The following is a 27,086-nucleotide window of genomic DNA, read 5'->3' on the forward strand; positions in this document are numbered from 1 at the left end:
GCATCTCCAGGCCTCGCCGGGTTGTGCCTGCCTTACAGTGCCCCTCCCCTGGCTGGAAGCCCTGAAGCCACTGATCTCTCCAAGTGTACCTGAACTTAGCTGGCTGCACTGCCAACCAGCCAGGCGATGCAGGCAGCTTTGGGCAGTTGGTGAAGGAGGCCCCATCTTCTTCATCTTAACCCCCAGCCCTGCTCCAGGGCCCTGGGAAGCATGAGTCTCCGGGTCTAAAAATGACAGGGGCTCTGGAACCTCAGGAGGAGAGAGGTGCAAAGCCAAAGACCATTTTCATGTCATCTGCAGTTAATCACATCCCCACCCGTTGACACTTTACTGAGGAAAGCGAGGCAACTTGCTCCCACCATTCATCTGCCAATGTACATTCACATTCAAAAGGAGTCTCTGGTCCTGGACAAGTCCCCTAAACCCCAGCCCAAGTCATCATTGTTGGGCATCTCTGCCATCCCCCACCTCCCGCTGCCTGACGTCGTCATGACGTGCAGAGAACGGACTGAATGTTCTGTTTGGCTTTATTGGATACTCCAGGTGTGCGGGTTACAAGTGAGCTCTAACCTGTGTGTCGGCTGCAGTATACCTGTGGGCCATCTCTCACAGGCTCCGAAATGCATGGACCTCGCTTACATATGGTACCAACACAAGCAAACCGAAATATAATCAGATGGCGTCTAACGTGGGGAACATAAACAGTTAAATTACTAAGTCATTATTTTAAGTTCAAAATATTTCAATGAAAATGGCATACAAAAACCATATATAAATTACATATAAGGTCTGTACATGATTCTAAAAAGAAAATTAACAATACTGTGCTCTGTACAATATTGCTTCCTTGGTAACATTCCAAACCCAAGAAACATTTTCCTGGAATTTCAGAAAAGTGGGCAAAATACACATGCAGGATAATTAAAATCATTTCACAAAAGTACAAAAGCATGTGGGTTTCTTTTAAGGCACATTTTGTTTTAATATGGAACTCCCACTTCAGAAGCCCCTTTCTCATCAGACCCTGACAGGTGGCAGATGGCCATATCTTGTTCCTGCTTATCTTTGGTGGCTGAGGGGAGGCTGTTCCTGGCTGGGCGTGCAGCAGAGGGAAAAGCAGCTTCTTCCATCCTCACCTGGCAGGCCAGTCACTGGGCATCGCAAAGCCCCAGGTTCAGGTCGGGGCCTTTTGAAGACCTGCTTTCCCAATCGTCAAAAAGTTTCAATCCATTTGCATGTGGAGGGAAGATGCCACCTATTCTTCCTCAAAGACTGCTTCTACTTCGTCTTCAAACATCGCTCACTGTCCATCTACCTCTGGGGAAATGCAGGGGGAACTGGGGGTCACCATGCGTCCTATGGGGCTCACCCCCCCACCCCCCGTCAGCTGCCATTGGCTAAAAGCCTGTCCAACCAAACAGGTGGCAACCAAACAGCACAGCGAGTTGTGGCAAAGGGAGATTGCACCCCAGACCCCGTTCCCGGGGGGGGGGCACACCCCTCACGCAGCTCATCTCCCCACCCCTACCTCCACATGCCCCCATGGCCTTGAGGCCCTCAGGCTTCCAGCTGGACCTCGGCCTCGTCCACCTGCAGGGTGTCATTGTCCCCCAGCAGCTCGGTCTCGGGGACGGAGCCGTCCTCTTCCTCCTCCGCCTCCTGCACGGGGCTCTGGGCCACGTCTTCAGGGACGTTCTGCGCATCCTCCGTGCCCTCGGAGAGCAGGGCCGCCCTGTCCGCCACCGATGTGTTGGAGGGCGCGGTGGTGACATAGCCTGTGCTGGTGGAACCGCTGCCGCTGTGGTGGGAGCCGGGCTTGGGGACCATCTGGGCAGGCACCTGCTGCGGGGCCATCTGCATGGGGATCTGGACCGGGTAAAAGTTGGGCAGGTAGGCCCCGTAGGCCGGCACTGGCTGGTACCCGTTGACGGGTATGTAGAGCTGGGGGGCGGGCACCATAGGTCTGATCTGGCCCTTCACGGGGATGAACTGGGGCTGTGGGAAGGGCTGCGCCTTCTGCTTGGGGCCCCCGTAGCGGGCGTTGCTGACGTTGCTAACCGGGCTGGTGCTTAGGGAGCTGGTCTGCGTAGCATTGCTGGCGCCCGAAGTCTGCGCCGAGCTGTTGTAGGTGGACAGGTTGCCCCAGGCCCGGAGCCGGCTGTGGATGTCCTTGAAGCGGGGCCGCCGGCTGGGGAACTCGTGCCAGCACTCGACCATCAGGGCGTACACCCAGGCCGGGCAGTCGTCCGGGCAGGGCAGCACCTGCCGGCTCCGTACCATCTCCACCACGTCCTGGTTGGAGTGGCCGCAGTAGGGCTGCAGGCCGTAACTGAACACCTCCCACAGGACCACACCGTAGGACCAGATGTCTGAGTCCACGGAGAACTTGCCGTACATGATGGCCTCGGGGGACATCCAGCGGATGGGCAGCAGCGCGCTCCCCGTCAGCTTGTAGTAATCGGCTGAGTACACTTCGCGGAACAGCCCCAGGTCCGAGATCTTCACCGTCAGCTTGTCGTACACCAGGACGTTGCGGGTGGCCAGGTCCTTGTGGACCACGTGGTGGCTGGACAGGTACTCCATGCCCGCGGCGATCTGTGCCACCACGTGCACGAAGTCGGGGGGCTCCAGGGCGGACTTGACCGTGCGGTCGTCATCCGTGCTGCCCACGTCTGAGTGCGGCGAGCGCATGACCAGGAACTCGTGCAGGTCGCCGTGCGGGCAGTAGCTGAAGATCATGCTGAGGGGCTGGTCCTTGGTCACCACGCCCAGCAGGCAGACGATGTTAGGGTGCTGCAGCCGCGCCCGCAGCAGGGCCTCGTGCCGGAACTCCTCCCGGAGCGGTCCCTCCGCCTTGTCCCTCAGCGTTTTGATGGCCACCGCCTGCGTCTGCTCGCCTGGTGCCGGGCCGAACAGGTGGCCTTTGTAGACCTTCCCGAACCGGTCCTCTCCCAGCTCCTCCATGAACCTCACCGTGGACAAGCTGATCTCCTTGAGTTTGGCCTGCAAAGAAGAAAAGCCTCAGTAAAACATTTCTGCTGCAGAAACAGGAGAAGGCAGAGCTGGGCAGCTGGAGTGGGGGAATGGGTTGGGGGCTGCTCCCGGAACCGCCCCCAGCCAGGGCTTGCAGCGGACCTGCCAGCCCCACCACGACCAGACTCAGCCTGCCCTGCACACGGAGTCTAAACATGCTCTGATGCCATGAGCCTGCCTGAAGCCTTCAAGGGTCCCAACCAGGCTGCAACGGGATACCTCCGTCCAGAGATACTGCAGAGTGTGCTTATAGGAGGAGGGTATGTTTGTGCACATCTATTTACACAACACAGACAAGCCAAGCTCCAGCTGTGTCCCCCACTCAGGCCTTTCCTGCTGCTCCCTACTCTGTGCACACCCACAGCCCAGCCACCACGGCTATCACGGCAAGTCCCAATGTCTAGTTCTCTTGACCCCTGAGGTGTACTTCCCAGGATCTGTGTCCTTTTAAGAGTCCAGCCTGGCTGCTCTCCAGATGTCCCTCAAAGGGCCTGTTTTGCTGCTTCCTCTTGATTAGATTTTCCATTAGATGCATTTGACAGATTGCCACAAAATTGATCTGAACATTGCTCCTCTTGGCCTTGACACCTTCCCGCCCCTTCTGTGTGTCCGGCCCCTGTCCCTGGAGGCTCTCCGCACCCAGGAGCAACGGTGTCCTTGACTCTCAGCCCCCCACCCCCAGCAAACACTTGGTGACACCTGGCCGCAGAGCTAAATGAGTTCACCCTTTCCCTGTTCAAAGCCTGGATAGAAATTATTTTTTCCCAATGCTTGCAAGTAACATAAATGTCCCTTCACTGAAGCTGGGGGTGGGAGTGGGGGGACTGGGGCAGACTTTCTCCTGGGCTCCATTTCAGCGTGTTCTTGCCATCCTGAGAACTCGGGGTGAGAGTGGCCTCTCCCTTCCCCCTACCTCCACTACAGGACTGTTGCTCTGTCCTTCTCTGAAAAACAAGATAGCAAAGCCAACCCAACCCCAAATTGACCAGAACACAGACCCTCATCCCTTAAAAATGCCATATCGACCTTCAAGGGGTGGGGCCATCTAACCCCTTCTTTTGGGTGTCCTCCTGAGGGGACAGCTGAAACACCGCAGAGTGGGGACAGCTCCGTTGGGCCCATGCCAATAGAGCTGGTCTCGATTGAGGGAGAAGGGTGAATTCCAAACACACCGACCACCAACTCCCTAAGGACACAAATGTCTTGGTATGTTTTAAAGAAGAAACGGCAAAATGAAGGACAGTGTAGAAGAATTTTGTGTTGTGCCTCAAGCAAGTTAAGAGACCTAGTATTGCAGGTAACTACTCTCCAGGTAAAGGTTAGGCCTGGAGGAGGTTGGTGCCTCCTTAAACACGCGGACACAGAGACCTGCTTGTGCTGGTTGATGAGAGGCATTTCCACATCTTGGCTGGGCGAGGCCATCAGCTGCCTCCGCTGTGGCGTGGAGGCAGACGCCTTCTGCTTATTCCGGCACATGCAGACCAAGAAGAAAAGGCACGCGATGACCAAGGGGATGGCAATGCTTGGAACCAAGATGTACAGAATTCCCATCCTGCTGCTGTCTTGGGGACCTGTGGACAGCAAGGCTTTCATGATTTTTCAGAAAACATCCCCCCTTTCAACTCCAAGCTCTCCACCAGCCCCCTCTCACCTCCCCCTAAAACAGTTAAGTTGCTAAATTGCACATAGCGACAACATTAAAAGCCAAGGCTCAAAAAAGGCAATGTACCCCAAAATGCACGCCCTGATATACATCTATGAGACACAATCGAGACCCGCCCGCCATGGAAACGAACGGGAATACACAACACAAAAATCAAGCAAACTCTAAGGGACGTACAGCAGCAATAACCACCATCATTTTCCCTTCCTAATTTGAATATGCTGGAAACAGGTACCTTTACTACACTTGATGGAACACATCTGACATGCTTGACCCCAGTAATGAAACTAGGAACCGGGATTTGAAATGATCCTTTTCCTCATTCACCATTTTAGGATTTTCCACATTTTTGTACAATGCACACATATTCCTTTAAGACAATAATCATGCATTTGACTTATTTCTTTTTTTCTTTTTAGGGCCACACCCATGGCATATGGAAGTTCCTGGGCTAGGGGTCAAATTGGAGCAACAACTCTTGGCCTACCCCACAGCCATGGCAACATGGGATCCAAGCCACATCTGCAACCAGTGCTGCAGCTTGCAGCAATGCCGGATCCTTAACCCACTGAGCGAGGCCAGGGATCCAACCTGTGTCATCATGGATACTAGGTGGGTTCTTACCCTGCTGAGCCACAGGGGGAACTCCAATATGCATCTAATGTAAAACAGCACTGGTAGCCAAGGAGTTTGACCCAATAATCTTCAGCAGGGGTGCGAGAATTCTTATAAAGCAATGGTCAGATGTACAGTCTGAGGCTTCAAGGTCTTTTTCCTTCATTTTTTTTTTCCACAGGGAAGAGCAGCGCTTTGTCTCCCCCTATCGGATTTTTCGAAAAGCACAGAGTGCGCAGGGCTGCCAGGCACCAGGAGGGGAGAGAGTGACTTTCGAAGGAGCAGGGACTTCAGCACTGTGATGTGCCAGACAAGTGCTCTGAAGGGTCCCCTCCACAACCCCCGCTGTTCTCACCTTAACCTTGTGAATAATTACATGGGACTTGGGCATCCCTATGACCATTGGATAATGAGTTCTCCACCTGAAAGCAAACAAATGATTTCTGACCCATGTGGTCCCCGAAAGAGCTAATTCAGTTCTAAAAATGACCACTGTCACCATCATGGCAAAAAAAGTCTTGTCCCAAACCCAGTCTTGTCACCCAGCTCCAAAAGAAGATAAAAATCAAATGCAACGACACAAAAAATTGTCCTGACCTCAGCCCAGAGGCAAGTGTTCTAGAAGCCTCAGGGGTGATGAAGATTCTGGGTCATTTTTCATGATAAGGGCTAACGGGACGTTCTGGGCCCCTCAGGCCCAGGTGAGAAATGTGAGCACTGTCCCATAGGTTTTACAACTGTTTGTTTTTCATTATCTTTTAAAAATCACCAACAGAACACATGTGTATTAAGTATCAAATTACACTGTAAATCAACTATACTCCAATATAAAATAAAATTAACTTTAAAAAAGTTTAAATAATTATAGTATTACAGAAAAGTGAATATTCCTAATAGCTAATTTCACCAAAGGCTATACCATTGTTAATTGGTTGGTATTCATGTAATTGTTTATGTACATAGTTAAGTCGAACATGAAATAACCGATATTCAACTAATTTGACATACAAAAGCAGAAGTTTCAGAGTTCCTGCCGTGGCACAGTGGTTCACGAATCCGACTAGGAACCATGAGGTTGCGGGTTCGGTCCCTGCCCTTGCTCAGTGGGTTAACGATCCGGCGTTGCTGTGAGCTGTGGTGTAGGTTGCAGACGCGGCTCGGATCCCGCGTTGCTGTGGCTCTGGCGTAGGCCGGCGGCTACAGCTGGGATTCAACCCCTAGCCTGGGAACCTCCACATGCCGCCAGAGCAGCCAGAGAAAAGGCAAAAAGACAAAAAAAAAAAGGGAAAAAAAACCAAGTTTCACATAATTTTTAAAAATAGAATTTGCAATAGAATTCATTTTAAATAGAAGCATATCATCTGTATATTCTTGCTCCTGGTTTGGTGGCAGAATAACATATCTCAGACCACGTTTCTCGCCGAACAGGCAGCTCCAGGCACTCTTCAAGACCTGCACACTGTTCCATGATACTGAACTTCATTCGTATCCCTATTGGTAAACTATTACTCTGTTTCTCATTTAAGTGTTAAAAAGGACTCTGCAACAAATATCCTTGCCATTTCTGCCCTTTTAGTGCAAATACTTCTGCAATATAAGATTCCTGGAATTGCCAGGTCAAAGAACATACCTATTTTTGTTAGCATTTTGATGTTATTTTTGATTACAAAATAAGAACTGCTCAATGGAACAACGTCTTACGTTTTAACATATCTGTAGGTCATGAGAAGTCATTGCTAAGAGTTTGATATTTATCTTTACAAAACTTCTTCCATGAAATACAGGTGCATATGTGCCCACTCACGTACATTTTACCCATTTTGTTTCTCTTATCTGAAGGGAGGGAGGGGAGGGAGGGGGAGAGAAGGAGGAAGAGAAAAAGAAAGAGAGAAAGAAGAGGAAAGGGAGGGAGTGGTGGAGAGAAAGAAAGAAAGAAAGAGAGGGAGGAAGGAAGGAAGAAAGAAACTAAAAAGACATAACGCAGCTATTGCCCTGCAACTTGCTTATTTCCCCAAACAGGTCAGTATGAACCTCCTTGCATGCAGGAAATTGTTTTTATAAGAATTTCTTTTTTTTCTTTTTGTCTTTTTAGGGCCGCACCCACAGCATATGGAGGTTCCCAGGCTAGGGGTCTAATTGGAACTGTAGCTGCCGGCCTCCACCACAGCCACAGCTGTGACCTACAGATCCAAGCCACATCTGTGACTTACAGCACAGCTCATGGCAACACCGGATCCTTATCCCACTGAGCGAGGCCAGGGATCGAACCTGCAACCTCATGGTTCCCAGTCGGATTCGTTTCTGCTGTGCCACGACGGGAACTCTAGGAAATTAGTTTTTTTTTTTAAACTGTAGCCTTCCATAGCGTAGCTATTCTCTAATCTAACCTCCAACATTTTCATTCTTAAAATTTATTCCTGCACAGAGATAATGATGTCTGTGACGTCTGCAACCGTGAACTACACACTCTTCTCCTAGCCATAATTTAAGAGTAAAACTGCAGGAGAGATAAGACATTTAAGTTCTCTTTTCTCCTCACTCTGCCGAGTCTACGTGTGAAAGCTGAGCAGAGTGGGAGATGCAGGAGGGGGAGCAGGAGGCCTTGTGTCCCAACTGCAGATGCTGGTCTGAGAAGCTGGTGGTAATTGTACTGGGAAGCATTTTTACTAACAGTGCGAACGAGGTCGATGATGTTCATTGAGAAACGAGAAGCCCAACTGAATAGCCCAGGACCACACATGGAAAAAGGCCTGACAGAAGACTGTAAACAGCAGTCTTCACAGAGGGGTGAGGTTAGAGGGGATTTGCACATCATCCTTTAGACTTTTCTATAATTCAAAATGTCCCATAATGACCAGGTACTACTTTTACTGCCAGCAACAGCTTCATTACAAACAAATAATCCGAGTTCCCATTATGGCCCATTGGAAATGAATCCAACTAGGAACCATGACATTGCAGGTTCAATCCCTGGCCTCGCTCAGTGGGTTAAGGATCTGGCATTGCTGTGAGCTGTGGTGTAGGGCGGCGGCTACAGCTTGGACTAGCCCCCTAGCCTGGAAACCTCCATATGCTGCGAGTGCAACCCTAAAAAGACAAACAAACAAACAAAAAAACCCAAATAATCATGGTGGTGAAATGGGAAGGTGGTGGGGGTGGGGTGGGGGGTGGGGAGAAGCGCCCAGAGCTACCAGCCTCCTGATCCCCTGTGACCACAAAGCATACCCCACAGTCAACACTTTAAAAAAAAAAGAGAGAGCGAATACATACTACAAGAGGGTACGTCACACAGTTCCATGCGTACGTTTTTATTCTGCGTGAAGCACCAGGGCCCTTCCATCTGCCCTCCCGGGTTCCGGCAGTAGGCATGCCCCCCTCCCAGCTCAGGGAAGTCAGCGCTGGTCAGGTGGTGGCTGTGGGGATGCTGCAGAGCCCACGGCTGGCACTGGTGCCCCGACTTGGTGGTGCTCGCCGTCCCTCTGTAATCTGTGCCTGAGCCGTTGTAGCACTGATGGTCTGAGAGAGAAGATTCGTTAGGAGGCTTAAAAACTAGGAGGGGGCAACCCTCCTCTGGGGGTACAGAGAGCACCCTTCTTCAACTTCCAGAAAGGGCAACAAAACCGCTTTGCCTACATGTACCCAAACTGGAATTTCCAAAAGACCAAAGGATCCGACATAACTTCCAAGAAAAGCAGCATTTGAAGGAATGCCAATACAGTCCCAAGCCCACAAATTAAGTTGGCAGGGGCATCAGGAACATATACAGGGGAAAGATATGTTATCCCATAACCCTGAACCACCTTTGGACCCACCAGGCACCCCCATCCCACAAAGAGGTTGTCAACCCCAAACCCATGTTCATTTGTACTGGAAGCAAAACCAGACTGCCCAGGAGGGAAGAGAAACTCCCAGGGCTGGCCCCCAAGCTCAGTGACACCCCCCCAAACACACACACACACACACACACATAGCCCCAGGCTCAGCCTCTGGTCAACAGTGCCCTAGGCTTGCCCCATTCCCAGGGGGACTCAGGGCCTCTCTGTGCCACACCTGGGGTGTGTGTGTTTGCTGAATACCCATTACCTCCTGCTGGCAGTGTGCAGGCACTATTCTAAGAACTATCTGAGTACTATTTCATTCATCTGCATTCCAGCTCCTAAGGTTAGTAGTTATCATCCCCGTGTAGTATAAGGAAACCGGAATTTAAGCCACTTGCGAGAGGTCCCGTAGACTCCGCCCTGCAGCCGGGATCTGCATGGTGCAGTGGGTCTGGAGAAACTGGCCCTGTGAGGAGCCCAGGCTGGCCGCAGAAATGAGTACTCCCCCAGCCTGGGAGGGAGGCAAGCTCCTTCCTGGGTCCCCCACTTCAAGGAGCACCACTTCTCTGACTCAGTCAGCGCTGCTGGTGGATTGCCGGGCAGGCGTGGAAGGGGGTCCTGACCCTCACAGCCTTGGCGGCGGGCGTGGAGATTTTTCTCATCTTAGAGAAGCCGCAGTCTGAGGCCCACTGGAGTAGAATGACTTACTCGGGGACCCATAGACAGGCAGAACCAAGCGGGCTGTGTGTCTGGAGCTGGATGACTGCGACTCCCCATCTCGCGACTGCGGAGCTGGGGCTTCCCCGGACCGAACGGGGCCCCGGGGGTGGGCGGGTGCACGGACTTACAGCGGCCCAGCCTCTCCGCAGGGATGCCGATGCGCATGCAGTTGGCGGCGTCCGGGCTCTCGGGCATGGGCAGCGCCTCGCACTTGGGCAGCTGCAGCCGCATGAGGATGAGCGGGTTGGACCGCGCGATCGTGTACTCCTGGCGGCACAGGTCGCTTTCCAGCACCTCGCACTCGTCCCGGCACAGCTCGCGCGGCTTGGGCGCTCGGGAGCGCGCGTCGCACAGCGGGAACACGAAGTGGCAGAAGGACGGGATGGCGAACTGCGAGCACTGGTCCGACAGGTGCGTGGACGTGCCGATCATCGTGAAGGCGGCTGCCGAGGAGGCGAGGTTGGCATTAGGGTGGGGTGGAGGCAGGGTCCAGTACGGGGGCCAACACACCCTGCCTGGCAACCCCCTGCCCCCTGCTCCTCCCCCAGCGCCCCTGGCCCCTGTCTCCCACCTGCCCTCCTCCACCCCTTTCCACCTGGTGATCTTGGGCCCATCTCCTACCCCTGCTTCAACCAGCGACCCTGGCACCCATCTCCCTCCCAGCAAGCCCCCACCCCCCGACCCCGCCCTTAGGCTTGGTGCCCTGGCCCTCGTGTCTTCGTGTGTCGCTCCGCCTCCCAGCCTTGCGCCTTGTCTTTCACTGGCCCTGAGAGGCTCTCACTAGGGCAGGGCCTCAGGCAGCGTCCAGGCTGCACTATTTGCACCAGACGCAGAAAGTCCACCCCAGGTCCTGGGTCCTGGGGTTTCAATGAAAGCATGAAACAAAACAAAAAGAAGGAAAACTAGGTCCCAGATGGCATCCACCTGGATGCTACTTCCATGACAGGAAGATTCTGATTGCAGAGTCAAAGCCACTTCCTAAGGTCCTGCTGTGAACCAGGGGCTCTGCAAGCACTGGGCGGTAGGTAAAGCCTATGGGCTGAGAGGCTTCTAGAAGGAAAGATTGGAGAAGAGGCACAAGGACCAAGCCATGGTCCTCCTGAGGGACTGTGAGCAGAGGAGAGGAGGACTGGCCAGGGAGCAGGTGGGATTCCCCGGGGATGGAGAGAGTGTGCCAGAAAGATGAATGATGAGCCTGTGACATGCAGTAGGAGGAGGATAGGGGCAGGGGGGTCTGAAAGGGACACGTTTGGGAGGAGTATGGGGGGGGGTTGAAGTGGGGGAGGGGAGGGGTCATGCATTAGGAGAGCTTTGTGACAATGGGGAGCAGAGAAGCAGGCTGTCAGGGAGAATCTGGATCCAGGGTCTGTTGGCTTGCTGGCGCTTGATGGGAAGAACCTGACACCCCACATGGGGAAAGGAAGGGATGAGGTCTGGGTAGAGCTGCAGGGGCAGGAGGGAGGGTCCTCACTCTAGGGCCCTCTCCTCAGGCCTGTGGCACTCAGGGTTCAGAGGCAGGCATCGGCTGCTCTATGCCCACACCGAAGGCCCCCCCCACTTTGACCTGTGAAAGACCTGCCCATAATAATCTGATCTCAGATGGCCAGAGAAGGTGACCCCCTTTGCCTACACACCCTGCTGAGACACGGAGTAGGAAACCAGGGAGGTTGGAATTTAGTCCTGGAGACACCCCAGCTCCACCCAGGACTTGTAGTGCTGTGCCCAGTGTGGCCAGCAGGTGGCGCTGTGAGGCTCCCAAGGCAAGCACAGGGTTATTAGACCTGCTGGCGCCTAAGCACCCAGTTCTGGCCCTGCCCTGTCATTTACTACAGCGTGGTTAGTCACTCAGTCCTTTCTGGTCCTGGGTCTTTATCTGTCAAGTCATTTGTTGAGGCCACACTTTGGGGAATGAAAGCCCACATGCAGCGTATAAAATAGCATGAGGTGAATGGTCTACAGGGGTGGCAGGCTATGTCCATGCACTGCCTGCAGCACGGGGTCCTGGGCACTCTGCAGTGTGCTGGTCACATCATCCTCAGTCCTCCAGTCCCTTCTGGTCAGCATTAAAATTGAAGAACAGAGAGGTAAGATAAGAGGTTGAAGTGCAAGGGTCTCTTGCGGTTGGCTAAGTTTGGCCCCAGTTCAACCCCATCACGTGGAGTTGGCAACTGACTACCAGGAGGCTGTTGCCATGTTGGCCTTGACCTCCAAGCAGGGAACAATCTAAGAAAGTCAAACACCATGTTGCTTTGGGGGTATCAAGGGCTAGGATGGCATGGCTGACCCTGCTAGGATTTCCCCTCGCCCTCCCCCTACTCAAAACCTATCAGTGTGAGGGCTTATTTCTGAAAGATGGTTCTAGGCACCAAGAATGCCCAATAACTCGTGTGCTTACTTTTGTTTACACCCTGTACGCCACTCTGAAGTGTTCTGGGGCGCATTCCTGGGACGCTTCCAGGGTCCCTAGAACCACTTCGCGCTCTCCGAACAGAACATCTCCAGAACCAGCACAATCTCTAAACCACAAGTCAGTCGGTCCAGAGCAACTTCACATTTATTTATTTTTCAAAAATACACCAAGCTAGAGAGGCCGCATTCTACACCTTTCTCTAAGCAACTGCTATAAAATGAGTCTGCTTAGATATCCGAGTTGTTCCTCCTTTACTCTTGGAGAAATAAATGAGGAACAACCTTGTGCCTTGAATCAGTGTTTGCCAATCAGTGGGATGGACAAGTAATTCTGGAGTCTGCAACTAGCATTTTAAAAGATGATCCAAATGGAACAGAAGTTGTCCGAGTGCATGCTTCGCATTAGGGCTGTGACTGACTCTTTAATGAAATAAAACTGAAGAGGAAAAGCAGAGTGCACTGCCTTTGTTAAGGATGAATGTCCTTTCCTGTAACCCACTTCAGGTCTAGGAAGCAGGTGTAGATGGATACTAAGTTACAATGTTAAAGTATACTTTTTCCTATGTGTTGTTGTCAGAAAGTTTGAGAAGCGCTGCTTTAAATGACATAAGGAAGCTTTTCCAATGAGAGGTGCCAACATTTTCAAAATGTCCCCCATTAGATCAAGATGGGGCCTTCCCGGATCTCCAGAGCCAGTTCTCACTGGGCATCTGGCCCTGTCCTCAGAGGGCTCTGTAACCATGGGCCAGGCAGCCCCTTCTGGGACCATGACCTTAGACCCTCCAGACTGAGGACGAAAGACAAAGCCAGGGCTGACCTGAACTTAGGACATTCAATGACACCTACGTGGGTTTCTACCGGGGATGTGCCTTTGGGACCGGAGCAGTACTTTGCCAGGCCCTCTGCACACCCCACCAGAGTCCCTGGGGAGCCCTAGTTTACATCAAAGATCACCTGGGGTCAAGAACCACTGTGTAGAGAACCTAGTGCAACTGGGGCATCTGCCATCTTCACGAGACTCTGCTTGTTCTTTGGAGTGTCTGGAGAGAAAAAGTGGAGAGAGCAGAGACAGGAGAAGGAGGACTTTTCGGCGCCTTGGCCGAAGTCATGTTCTCACTTCTCAAGGGATCTCCCCCAGGAAGTCCTCGGCATCAAATCGAGGGCCAACACCAACCAGAGAGGGCAACTTCTACAGTGACGGAGAATGAGCCGCCTCATTCCTAAATGGTCTACTCCGCTTCTCCCACTGTGAACACAGGGCTAATGGGGGCCTGAATTCCCCGAAGTGTCTCCAGGCACTGCCCATGGCCTGGACCCTCTGTCCCCAGCAGCTACAATCAAGCCCGGGTATCTTTTTACCAAGTACAACTTGGAGAAGGCACATGCGTCAGGAAAGGCAGAGGCAAGAATGAGTATCATGAGCAGCCGGCTGCCTGCGCCAGTGGGGTGGCCCTGGGAACAGGAGGCCCTGGCCATGTGGTGAGGACGAGACACAACCAGGGCTTCGGACCCACATGGCTGGCCTAATTTGGTGTGCTAGTACGTTCTAAGCAGACGGCACTTGCTAATTGAACATACAAATGGCGACATTTTAGAATAAATTACAGTGATAACTGCAACTGCTTCTGAAAAAGCCTCTGGCTGACGCTTGCTGGAGACAGGGAACAGGGAGACACTGTCCCAGGTTGTCACCCACCAGTGCCGTGACAGGTGGCTGCACACGTGCTCATTATCTCGGAGCAGAGGTCTGCGCTCCTACCTGTGATTCGGTTCTCAATCTCCCCCTGCATCTGCAGAGAGTCCACGTAAATGGTCCGGTTCCCAATGAAGCGCGCACAGGCGATTCCCCGGTAAGGCTGGCAGAATCCATCCTCATGGTAGTCATCTCTGGTGGAGACACACGGTCGATAAATACACTGGAAGCTGTCAAGTATCCCTGATGAATTTTTTTTTTTCTTTTTAAATCCAGCATCTGATGATCCATCGTGTTCCTTGGCCTGGACCCAAACGGACTGAGAACTTCTGTTCGCATGAACACCCACACATGGATGTTGACAGCAGCTGAATTCAGAACTGCCACAACTCCATAGCAACCAAAACATCCACAGGTGAATGGGTAAACTGTGGGACACCCAGACAATAGAATATTATTCAGCACTAAAAAGAGATGCGTTCTCAAGCCATGAAAAGACATGGAGGAAACCTGAATGCAGATTACTAATAGAAAGAAGTCAATCTGGAAAGCCTACACAATGTTTGCCTCCAACTCTGTGACATTCTGGAAAAGGCAAAATTATGAAGACAATGAAAAGATCAAGGGTTCCCGTTTTGGCTCAGATGAGGATGTGGGTTCGACCCCTGGCCCCACTCATTGGGTTAAGAATCTGGCATTGAAGAGCTCCCATCGTGGCGCAGTGGTTAATGAATCCGACTAGGAACCATGAGGTTGCGGGTTCGATCCCTGGCCTTGCTCAGTGGGTTAACAATCCGGCGTTGCCGTGAGCTGTGGTGTAGGTCGCAGATGCGGCTCGGATCCCGTGTTGCTGTGGCTCTGGCATAGGCCGGTGGCTACAGCTCCAATTGGACCCCTAGCCTGGGAACCTCCACATGCTGCGGAAGCGGCCCTAGAAAAGGCAAAAAGGCAAAAAAAAAAAAAAAAAGAATCTGGCATTGCCATGAGCTGTGGTGTAGGTTGCAGAAGCGGCTTGGATCTCGTGTTGCTGCGGCTGTGGCGTAGGCCAGCAGCTGTAGCTCCAATTGGACCCCTAGCCTCGGCACCTCCATGTGCCAAGAGTGAGGCCCTAAAAAGACAAAAAAAAAAAAAAGAATCTGGAATTGCCACAATCCTCAGTGTAGGTTGCCTGTGTGATGCAGATCCCGTGTTGCAGTGGCTGTGGCATAGGCTGGCAGCTGCAGCTCTGATTCCACCCCCAGCCAGGGAACTTCCATATGCTGCAGGTGCGCCCCTAAAAAGAAAAAAATATATATATCAGTGAATAAGTCTTAGGGCAGTGAAACTACTCTGTATGATACTACAGTGGTGGATACATGTCATTATACATTTGTGCAAATCCAGAGAATGGGTAACACCAAGAGGGAACCCTAATGTATGCTATAGACTTGGCTGATAATAATGTGGCAATACTGGCTCATGAACTGTAACAAATACCCACTCTGATGCAAGATGTTATTGATGGGGAAACTGTAGTGCGGATGTGGGGAATGGGTACATGAGCTCACTGTACTTTCTGTTCAACTTTCCTGTGACTCTCAAATTGCTACCATATAAAGTCTATTAACTTAAAAAAAATCTAGTGGAGTTCCCGTCGTGGCTCAGTGGTTAACAAATCCTACTATGAATCATAAGGTTGCGGGTTCGATCCCTGGCCTTGCTCAGTGGGTTAAGGATCTGGTGTTGCTGTGAGCTGTGGTGTAGGCCAGCAGCTACAGCTCCGATTCGACCCCTAGCCTGGGAACCTCCATATGCCGCAGGAGCGGCTCAAGAAATGGCAAAAAGACAAAAAAAAAACAACCTAGCATCTTTAAGGTGGCTGGCGAGAGGAGGTTGCAGCGCAGAGATGGAGCCAGGAAAGGATTGACTGAGTACGAAAGATGGTTAAGTGTACACAAGGGTGGGTAAGTGCTCATGCGTATGTTCAAGTACACACAGAATATTAACAAGTTACATGTTTCATCTCAGCCTTAACCTACATCAGAAACCTCTATTAACTTCCTCTCTTTGCAAGCAAGGCTTTTTTTGAACGTGATGATCACCCAGACTGTGTTCCATAAGCTGCAGAAGAGAATTCTCGGAAAGGGAGACATGGCCATGGAAGGGATTTGGAAAAGTCAGGTTGGCCCTCAAAGAGTGTGTACAGTGAGATGTGCTTATTACACAACAGAGGTGTGACCTCGACCTTGCTCATAGCACAGAAGACCTCGTGTATAAATACGGAGGACACAGAGGGACATTTGTCACAGCCCCCCCACCCCGCCCCAGGGTCCCGAGGTCTGACCTTCCCAGCCTGCAGGGAACAGCCTGCACACATCCCCTTGGAGGCTATGCTAAATTATTTTCAGTAGGGAGTTCCCGTCGTGGCGCAGTGGTTAACGAATCCGACTAGGAACCATGAGGTTGCGGGTTCGATCCCTGGCCTTGCTCAGTGGGTTAAGGATCCGGCGTTGCTGTGAGCTGTGGTGTAGGTTGCAGACGCAGCTCAGATCCCGCGTTGCTGTGGCTCTGGCATAGGCTGGCAGCTGCAGCTCCGATTGGACCCCTAGCCTGGGAACCTCCATATGCTGCAGGGGCGGCCCAAGAAATGGCAAAGAGACAAAAAAATAAATAAATAAATAAATAATTTTCAGTAAAGCCTGTTGATCCTGCCTTCAGCTGATGAGATCAGTCATGCTAGGCATCTAGATGCTTTTAAAAATGGTGCTGAGGATGCTCCAAAGAGATAGATAAAATCGGGCCATAGGGCATGTATTAGGGCTGCCGTCTGCTGAGGAGCAAAGGAGAGGGGCTGAGGCTCCCAGGACAAGCTTCAGCAAGTGCCTCAGGCCTGTAATTAAGTTGCTTGTTTTCTAGCAAATCTGCAACCTGCCATCAGCCTCACACTGTTATCCATCCTACACGGATTTAGACCATCCCCAAATGAAATCTGGGTTGTGTCCAGCTTCACCAAATGGACTTAAGACTTCCTATCTTTGCTTTCTCACAAATGTAAAATCTGGATGCTTTTCACAGCAGAGACAAAGGGGCTGGCAAGATGCAGGCTATTCAGCTGCCTCTAGCCTCTCTCTCTCCTCTGCCATCCTCGTCCTCTCAGCCTCAGAAGAAAATCTCTTTTTTTTCAAAAAAAAAAGAACCTGGAGCCATAAATAATCTAAAACAAGAGATTTCGGTGTCAACAAGAGCCGAATGCCCTTTCTTGCAAGCTCACCCAGCCATTATTTCTTTGGGTCAAGGATTCCTTAAATATTGTTTGAATAGGCAAGCACATATGCTAACAATACACACCCACCCCAACCCTCCCTCACTCTTTGTGACCTGGAGTTAACTGCTGAGTAAACTAAAACCGGTGCCTACACTTGCCAAATACACAAACATAAGTGCATGTCAACTCTGCCCCGTTTGCAGGCTGGGCTTAGAGGGCTTGCCTGCTACGCCAGGAAGAACACTAAAGTGTGTGTGCTCTTATTAACGTCAGATACACCTAGGATATAAGATTCGATTCCGTTTGTCCCTTGGGGGACCCCACAACAGCAAGCAATTTCTTTTCTCTGCCTTAAGAGTCATGGAATAGAAAGTCTGGCCCCTCGAAGTGCGCTTCTCCCCGGCCATGGGTCAGGTGCCCACGGGATCGGGGAGCAGCAAGGGTGTAAGGAAGACAGGCTGAAAAGGGGCTTGGGACCATCACACCTCATTCACAGCTTCCTCATCTCAGTGGGCTTCCAAGCTGAATTTTAGACGGTGTCCAAAAACACAAACAGAAGAGACCGGACAATGACATCCTTTGGGTTTCTGAATTCTGAGAAACCAAATGGGAATGACTTTTCCGTTTCAAAGTAATTATGTCTTATTTTCACCTGGCATAGCTTGGGACCTCTGAAGAGTGTTGGAGCTGAAGAAGGTCTCGAAAGCCGGTCACTCAGAGACCGAAGTGCTGAAACAGAAGCCACCGTCTATAAAATCTCGTCCTTTAAACCACAAAATCTCAGAGCATCAATGTGATAGAAATTCAGTTTTGGAAATCCCCTCCATTCCTAACACTGCGGGGCACTAATAACAGAGATGAAAAAATGCATACACCGATAAGATCATGGCCAAAGAGGGGAGAGAGAGAGAAATAACTAGAATATTGAGTAAAAAACTAATGGGAAAGGAGTAGACGATTGAGAGGAAACAGAAGGAGCCATCATACTGTGATAGAACTGGTTTCTTCACAACTGGCTGGACAGGTGGTGGGGCTGTTCCCTCAATGAGTTTGAGGAAAATCTTAGAAAAATTCCTTGTTAGAAATAATGAAAAACCTTTAAAGAAACGTGGGCTCCTTTGAGGTTGAAAAGTAATCAAAATCAAAACATGAAGTTCGTATTATGTAAAATGGTAACGTCCCCTCAAAACAGTTTTTTGGTTACAATGGTTAAACCATTTCATAATCATTGTTCTTATTGTGAGAGGGTCTGCCTGTAATAAACAGGCTTCCTGCTTGAATGAAGCAGAAGCAGCAACATCTTTAACCAGAACTGATACTCAACTCCAAAAGCTTCAATTGCCTGGCCAGTGATCTAAGAAGCTGCTGTAACAAAACACTCTTCAGAGGAAGGTAACAAAATCTAGAGTACAAAACACAATGTCTGGTGCACAATAAAAAATTACCAGGCATTTCCTGTTTCTTTCCTGTGAAGAAATGGGAAAATATAACTCATGGTTAAGAGAAACAAACACAGATATCAGAAGACCAGGGATTTAAGGAACTATAAGCATAGTATAGGATGCTTAGAAAAAAAAATATAATGAAGATAAGGGTAATTTCAGGAGAGATGGAAATGGTAAAATAATTAAGTGGAAGAATTAAAACACAGAATTTCTAATAAAACATTCATGGAATGAAATTAACAACTGATTGGAGAAAACTGGGAAAAAAGGTAAACTTGACAGGTCAATAGAAAATTTCCACACTGAAACAAAGAGAGAAAAAATTATTAAAAAAAAATTAAACAGAGCCTTAATGAGTTAAAGGAATGCACAGGAAGTCTAACTTACATGTAGTCCAACCCCAGAAGGAGAAGAGAGGTGCAAGGAATTGGAGAAGAGGATTGGAGAAATGATGGCCAAATTTTTCCCAAATTTCATTAAAATACACTAACACACCAATAAAGGAAGGTCCGTAAGAAATGAATAGAATAAATACAAAGGAAACCACATCTGCTGATGCCATAGTCAACTTGCTAAAAACCGAGGATAAATAGAAAAGGAGGAACGTCAGAAATAATGGCTGCATTCCCATCAGAAACAATGCAAAACAGGAGACAAGGGAATGACGGCTTCAATGCACTAGCAGAGAAAATGAACTGCAAACCTGGAATTCCATACTCAGTAAAAATATTCTCCACATAAAAGGGTCTCTTAACCAAAAAGACGTAACGCAAACGCAGCTACTGAGAGAGTTTCAAACCATAGGAACAAGAACGGACAAAACCAGAGGATGAAAGAGAAAAATCCACAACTATAGTTGGAAATTTTAATACCTATCCCTCAGCAATTCATGAAACAAGACAAAAAAATTAGGGAGAAAGCAACAATAAAAGCACTAACCACCCCCTTGACCCAATGGGTGTCTGAGCAACGATGCATTCAACACGGCAGCAGACATGCGTCAGTGTACATGTCACACTCACCTGGACAGGGCTTACGCTTTCTAGAAAATAACTCACAATACATTTTTAAAAACTGAAATCAGAGAATTCCCCTTGTGGCGCAGCAGAAACGAATCCGACTAGGAACCATGAGGTTGCGGGTTCAATCTGGCCTTGCTCAGTGGGCTAAGGATCCAGCGTTGCCGTGAGCTGTGGTGTAGCTCGCAGATGCGGCTCGGATCCCATGTTGCTGTGGCTGTGGCATAGGCTGGCAGCTGCAGCTCTGATTCGACCCCTAGCCTGGAACCTCCATATGCCAAGGGTGTGGCCCTAAAAAGACAAAAAACAAAAACAAAAAAACCCCTGAGATCATAAATTTCTGATTACACAGAATTAAATTAGAAATCAGTAACAAAAGGTATTTCAGGAGTTCCCATTCTGGTGCAATGGAAACAAATCCGACTAGTATCCATGAGGATGCAGGTTTGATCCCTGGCCTCGCTCAGTGGGTTGGGGATCTGGCGTTGCCATGAGCTGTAGTGTAGGTCACAGACTCAGCTCTGATCCCAAGTTGCTGTGGCTGTAGTGTAGGCTGGCAGCTACAGCTCCAATTTTACCCCTAGATTGCAAACTTTCATATGCTGAGGGTGTGGCCCTAAAAAGAGAATAAAAGGCATTTAGGAACTCTCCAACTATTTAGAGATTAAATAACACACTTCTAAATAATCTTGAGGCTCTTAAAAGAAAATGCAAGAAAAGTAAATGGTATTTTAAATGGAATCATGAAATACGAAAAATGAAAATAAGATACCCCAGGTTGTGGAATGAAGTTAAAAGCATAATTGAGGGAGAACTTTTAGCCTTAAAAATGCTTAAGTTAGATGAGATTTTACACCTTAAGAAGTTAGACAAAGTGTCAAGTTAAAGCTGAAGTAATTAGAAGAAAATACTAATGATGAGAGCAGAAATCAATAAAAGAGAAAACAAAAAATAGAAAAATCAATACATCCAAAAACTGATTCTTCAAAAAATTAACAATATTGCAAACACCTAGAAAAACTGATTAAGAGAAAACACACGGTAACAACATCAGGGGTGCACAAGCGGATTCACCAAAGACTCTGCAGATGCTAAAGGTAATAAAAAATATTATGAACAAATAAATGAACATAGATATATAGATCCAACAACTTAGAAAAAAGTGGCACAGTCCTTGAAAAACACAATACACAAAAATCAGTACAAATAGGAATAAAATCTCTGAACAGTCCTAAGGCTCTTAGAGAACTTGAAGTTCTAATCAAAAACCTTCTCAAGATTAAAACTCTAGCCCCAATAGAAACTGATGAACTCTGTCACTATTTAAGTAGGAAACATCAACAACTTTATACCAGCTCTTCCAAAAATTAAAGATGGAAGAGATGCTCTCTAGTTCATTTTACTAGGCAAGCGTAACCTTGATACTAACACCTGACAAGTATGTTCCAAGGACATTACAGGCCAATATGCCCTCCACCCCTGATGAAAGGGGCAATTTGCTCCACAAAACAAGAGCAAACTGGACCCAATAAAATAAAAAGACAACATAGAAATGGGAAATGCACCAACTGGATTAATCCAGGAGTACAAAGTTACTTCAACATTTAAAAACCGATCACTGAAAATACAGAGCCAAAGAGAGAAACCATGCATTAATCTCAGTTGATATTAAAAAGCAGTTGACAAAAGTCAACACTCCTTTATTATCCAAACTCTCAACAAATAACTTTCTCAATCTAATATAAAGGGCATCCATGAGAAACCTACAATGAAAAATTAAAAAAATTTTTTTTTGTCTTTTTAGGGCTGCACCTGTGGCATACAGAAGTTCCCAGGATAGGGTCAAATTGCAGCTGTAGCTACCAGCCTACACCACAGCCACAGCAATGCCAGAGCCAAGCTGTGTCTGTGAACTTCACTGCAGCTGGTGGCAACGCTGGATCCTTAACCCACAGAGCAAGGCCAGGGATTGAACCCACATCCTCATGGATACTAGTTGGGTTCATTACCACTGAGCCACAATGGGAACTCTGCTACAATGAATTTCTTAATGGTGAAATAAAAAACGCGCCCCCATAGAAATGGAAACAAGATAAAAATGACTGCTCTTCCCATTTTTAGCCAACATTGCCATGGAAGTCTAAGCATTACAATAAGGAGATGGACAGACAGACAGACAGATAGCTAGCTGGCTAGCTACATACATGCATACATAACAGTATACATACATAGTAGATTAAAAAGGGAGATATGATATCATCTTTACTCGCAGATGATATCATAATTTACACAGAAACCCTAATTAATATATTTTAAAACTATAAAAGTTAATATGTATTTAGTAAGGCCACCAGATAATCTATTGTATTTCTATATTTGAATAACAATTAGCAAATACAATTTTTTTTGTGTGTCTTTTTTGTCCCTTCTAGGGCTGCTCCTGCGGCATATGGAGGTTCCCAGGCTAGAGGTTTAATTGGAGCTGTAGCCACCGGCCTTCACCAGAGCCACAGCAACACAGAATCCAAGCCACGTCTGTGACCTACACCACAGCTCATGGCAATGCCGGATCCTTAACCCACTGAGTGAGGCCAGGGATCAAACACGCAATCTTATGGTTCCTAGTCAGATTCATTAACCACTGAGTTACGACGGGAACTCCAGCAAATACAATTTTTAAAAGACATCATTTACAGTAGCATTAAAAATGCATGAAGGAGTAGTCAAATTCATAGAAAGTAGAATGGTGGTTGCCAAGGGCTTGGGTGGGGTTGGGGGGGGGGAATGGGGAGTTATTATGGAAATGGATACAGAGTTTCAGTTTGGGAAGATGAAAAAGTTCTGGAGAGGGATGTGATGATGGTTGCACAGCAACGTGCCTGTGCTTAATACCTCTGAGTTATACACTTAAAATGATTAATATACTTAGAAATAAACTTAATAAAATATGTACAAGACCTCCACACTTAAAACTTCAAAACACTGTAGAGAGAAAGGGAAAAAAAAATCTAAATAAATAGAAATATATACCATGTTCATAGACTTGAACACTTAATAGTTTTAAAAAGCCCATTCTCCCAAAGTGCAATGTCATCCCATCAAAATACTAGCAGGATTTCCCCACACATTATCTTTTATTACAAAGGGAAAAGTAACAATATATTGAGAAAATGAATCTTAACCAAGTGAGAAAGATTAACAGCAACAATAAAGGGCTGTAGGTCCCGTTGTGGCTCAGCAATAACAAACCTGACTAGCATACATGAGGATGCAGGTTTGATCCCTGGCCTTGATCAGTGGGTCAAGGATCTGATGTTGCCGTAAGCTGTGGTGTAGTTTGCAGATGTGGGTCAGATCCCGTATTGCTGTGGCTGTGGTGTGGGTGGCAGCTGCAGCTCTGATTCAGCCCCTACCCTGGGAACCTCCATACGCTACAGATGCAGCCCTAAAAAGACAAACAGTGCGGGGGGGGGGGGCAAAACTGACACCACGTACCTCCAGATGGGATATTCTGAGAAGGAAACATCACTTATGTACTCAGTCAAAAACGCATAACCAGAATCATGAGTAAATATCAGCCAAACCCAAATTGAGAGATATTCTACCCAACAATCATTCTGCATCAGAAATCAAAAATCCATCAAAGTGTCATGAAAGGTTGAGGAACTGTTGCAGAGTAAAGAGGACTAAAGCAATATGGTGGGGACCTTGTACCAATGGGTAGTGAGTCTACAGAGCATTTCTGGGACAATGAAAGGAACTGGCAATTCAAAGGTATATAACCTGAACTTGATGCTGTTGTTCTGGAAGGAAATATTGTTGATCTGAGCGAATACACACTAAAGTGTTAAACGGCAAAGGGGTGTAATGAATGCAACCTACTCTCAAATGGTTCCGAAAAAATAATAGTTACAAATAGGTATCGTCAAATATGGCAAAATGACAAAAGTTGGTAAACCTGGGTAGAGACATGTGGGATTACTTATTCCTATTCTTGCAACTTTTCTTTAAGTCTGAAGTTATTGCAATCAAAAGTAAAAAACATCCCAGGAGGCACTTTGGTAGAAATTGACAAACTGATTCTAGAATTTATATGGAAAGGCAAAAGTGCTAGAGTAGCCAAAACAATTATGAAAGAGAAGGAGAATGATGGACGATTTACACTCCTTGATTTAAGACGTACTATAATGTTACAATATCAAGATAACGTGGTATTGGGGGGAGGGTGGGGTAAGGAAAGATCAATAGAACATAACGGATCATTCAAATTATACCTTCATGTGTAGTCAAGTGACTTTCGATAAAGGCCCTATGACATTCAGGATGGACAGGATAATCTTTCCAAAAATGATGCTGGAACAATTGGATATTTGCTTGAAAAAAATGAACTTAAACCCATTAATTCACACTGTACACAAAAACTGCTTTTGAGATGGACTAGAGACCTGGACATAAAAGCTAAAATTCAAATTGCATATAGAGGGAGACAGGAGAGTACCTTTCTAGTACTGAGGTAGGTGAAAGAAAAGATTTCTTAGACATGATGCATAAAAGAAAAAAACGATAAATCAGACTTATCAAAATTACAATTTGCTGCTCATCAAAAGACAGCACGAAGAAAACAAAAAGGGTAAACCACAGGCTAGGAGAAAACATTTTATATATTTAACAAAGGAATGGTATACAGAATAAAGAACCCCTGTAACCCAACAGGAAGACAGACAATGCAATAAAATCTAGACAAAAAGCCTAGGACACAAAAGTGTGTCCTTAGAAGATGGTTCCATTTTTAGTGGGGAAATGTAATCCGTCCACCATGAATCATTACAACCCAAGACCCTAGAATAGCTGCAACTCAACAACTGACATCAAATGTTGCTAAGGATATGGAGCATCTGGCCCTCTCTTATATTGCTGGTGGCTGTGTAGAATGGAAAGACCACTTGGGGGAAGAGTTTGGCAATTTCCCAAACTCTTAAATATATATAAGCCTATTTTCTCTGTGTGTGTGTGTGTGTGTGTGTGTGTGTGTGCGTGCGCACATGTGTACACCGTCTTATCAAGCAATCTCTCACCTAAGATTTATTCTAGAAAAATGAAAACATTTCCCCCAAAATTTAAATTTCACAGCAATTTATTTATAATTCTTCCAAATTGGAAGCCCAAGAGTCCATCAACAGGTAATGAACACATTGTAGTATCTTCATACAATACAGTACTTGTCATTAATAAAAAGGAATAAACCACAGAAAGTATTTTTCAGATATATTTTGTGAAAGGATCCAGACATGAGTGTCACTCAGGAGAATGTAAGCAGCACAAGACAGTATTTAGTTTCTGTTTCATTCATTGTTGGATCCCCCATACCTTGAACAGGGCCTGATACATAGTTGGCCCTCAGCATAAATTTGTTAAATAAATGAATAAATGAATGAATGATTTCCTTGGAAATTAGACATTCTATTTTATTCCTCTCTACTTCCGAGAGGAAATACTCCTAGCATCGAATTACAGTGATTTCATACGAGATGCAGCAAAAATGGGCATTTGGTCCAACTGACAACACCAGCGTTCATGTCATAAAAACCCAAGTCTTCGTAATGTTTAGAAACACTGGCTTTTGCAATGGCCATCTCTAAGGCTAGGATCATATGAGATGGCCAGAGGCAGAGGAACAGTGGCTCCAACATTAGCAGTTCATTAATAAACCTTACTCTCTCCTACCATGTTCAGGGGGCTGGTCCCTCCCACATCAATCTTGGAAGACTGGTGACTCTGGATAAATTTGGAGGTTGGCGTGTAAAAAGCTCTCATCCAGGCATAATAGAGCATAATAGCTAAAATACGGGTGCACATGAAAACAGAAAGACTTAAATGTGTAATGGGAGCATTAAATGTATTATGACACATCACATGCTAATATTATCATTATTGCAATGGCACAAGCATTTTTGCTTGTGTAACTATGTCATCTGAATCAAGGCAAGTGTATGTATATTCTCTAATTACTTTATCTATGATTGTGTTTAGTCACTTATTGCCTGTATCACATAATCTTAAAATGAACCAAGTTTCTTTTATTCAACTTCTGCACTATGGGATTTAAGAGGAGCTATGTTTTCCAGAAAAAAAGAGCTTATCACAACAAAAAGTCAAGGAGAAAAAATTAGGTTGGCTTCTTGCCTCCTTCCAACTCAGTTTGATTAGGTTGATGGTTTAATGAATTAAACATCAAACGCTAAATGTTGGCCTTTTGTCTGAGTGTATTTTTACCAACTTGTTCGTGAGGCAGCTTGGTTTCTTCTGAAGTCATTTTTAATTACTGGCTAGTGAGTTGGCACGAAAAAAAAAAAAAAAACCCTGGAGTTGGCAGGGCCAGTGAGTTGGCAGTTCCAGGGGTCTTTTTTTTTTTTTTTTAATAGTGCTGTTTTCCTGTAATTAGGATAAAGTTTGAACTAGACTTATGACCATTTCCCCCAAATAGCAATGGAAGGAGGTTGAGGTCCAAGATGGCTAGATTCCGTTCAGACATGCAAACTGTGAGGAGTCCTTGAATCATGTGCCTGGAGATGCACATCATGGGGCTGAATCAGGGGGTCTGGAGATGGGCCGATAAGTCAGACTTGGAAGTGGAGATGCCAGGCTCATGAGCGTATGGGTGGAGAATGGCAGGAGCCTTGGAATGGTCTGCAGTTTGTGAAGCAAGAAGCTCAGGACCTGGCCTCGGGAAAGGTGATTTCCCAGCGGGCAATAATTAACATCACTTTTAATCGTCAAAAAAACAACACATTTTCCTTTCAGCAGACTTTGTCGAAGCACATTATGCATGTACGCACGTGCCAGGAAAACAGAGGAAGCATGGAAGCCCTGACACGCAGGCTTCAGGGAGCACCTCTGAACCCACTGCCCCACCCCCACCCCGTTGTGCCCCCTCCCCCACCCCACTGACCCACCACCCACTGCCCCATCACCTCACTGCACCACCCCCCCACTGCCCTAGCACCTCACTGCCCCAGCAACCCACCCTGCTGCTGTGCCACTAGGCTACCCTGCCAGTGTGCATATGTGTCTATCATCATGAAAATAAACCACTTTTTAAAAGAGCAGAGAGAAATGAAAGCTATACATGAAATGGGAGACATGTAGCTTCCCACTAATCCCCTCGCATTACCCAAACTGCTACCTGAGTGCCGCTATAATCGCCCTGTCTTTCAACCTGCCTCTGCAGAGAAACGCCTCTCCTTAAACCTTTTGTTCTCTCTCTCTACACCCTCCTCGCCCCACCCTTTGGATGGAAGGAAAAACAATGTTTTAACAGTAATAAATCCCTTAGCCTCTGAGGATTTCCATCTCTCCCGCAGCTCCTTCAACACACACCAACTGGTATCCACCAACCCTGGGGTCCACGTGTGTGGATGGGTGGGGCA

At 47.6% G+C, this 27,086-nt stretch overlaps 1 protein-coding gene across 3 annotated transcripts in view; it reads right to left on the reverse strand.

Annotated features, from left to right (window-relative positions):
- Positions 1-509: 509 nt before the first annotated feature.
- Positions 510-27,086, reverse strand: part of ROR2 (receptor tyrosine kinase like orphan receptor 2) — a 229,439-nt gene continuing 202,862 nt past the window's right edge. The window contains exons 5-9 of one of the 3 annotated variants that reach the window (XM_047760486.1): positions 14,018-14,145; positions 9,978-10,292; positions 8,582-8,827; positions 4,402-4,604; positions 510-3,003 (exon numbers count right to left, since the gene is read on the reverse strand). In XM_047760486.1, the coding sequence (XP_047616442.1) occupies positions 1,558-3,003; positions 4,402-4,604; positions 8,582-8,827; positions 9,978-10,292; positions 14,018-14,145 (2,338 nt within the window). In that variant the 3' untranslated portion in view covers positions 510-1,557. Of the gene's footprint in view, positions 3,004-4,401; positions 4,605-8,581; positions 8,828-9,977; positions 10,293-14,017; positions 14,146-27,086 lie in introns of those variants that run through there. The other 2 variants (XR_007132185.1, XM_047760487.1) reach the window with 2 other exon arrangements.

The sequence above is a fragment of the Phacochoerus africanus genome, chromosome 15 (assembly GCF_016906955.1).
Source record: "Phacochoerus africanus isolate WHEZ1 chromosome 15, ROS_Pafr_v1, whole genome shotgun sequence".
Classification (NCBI taxonomy): domain Eukaryota; kingdom Metazoa; phylum Chordata; class Mammalia; order Artiodactyla; family Suidae; genus Phacochoerus; species Phacochoerus africanus.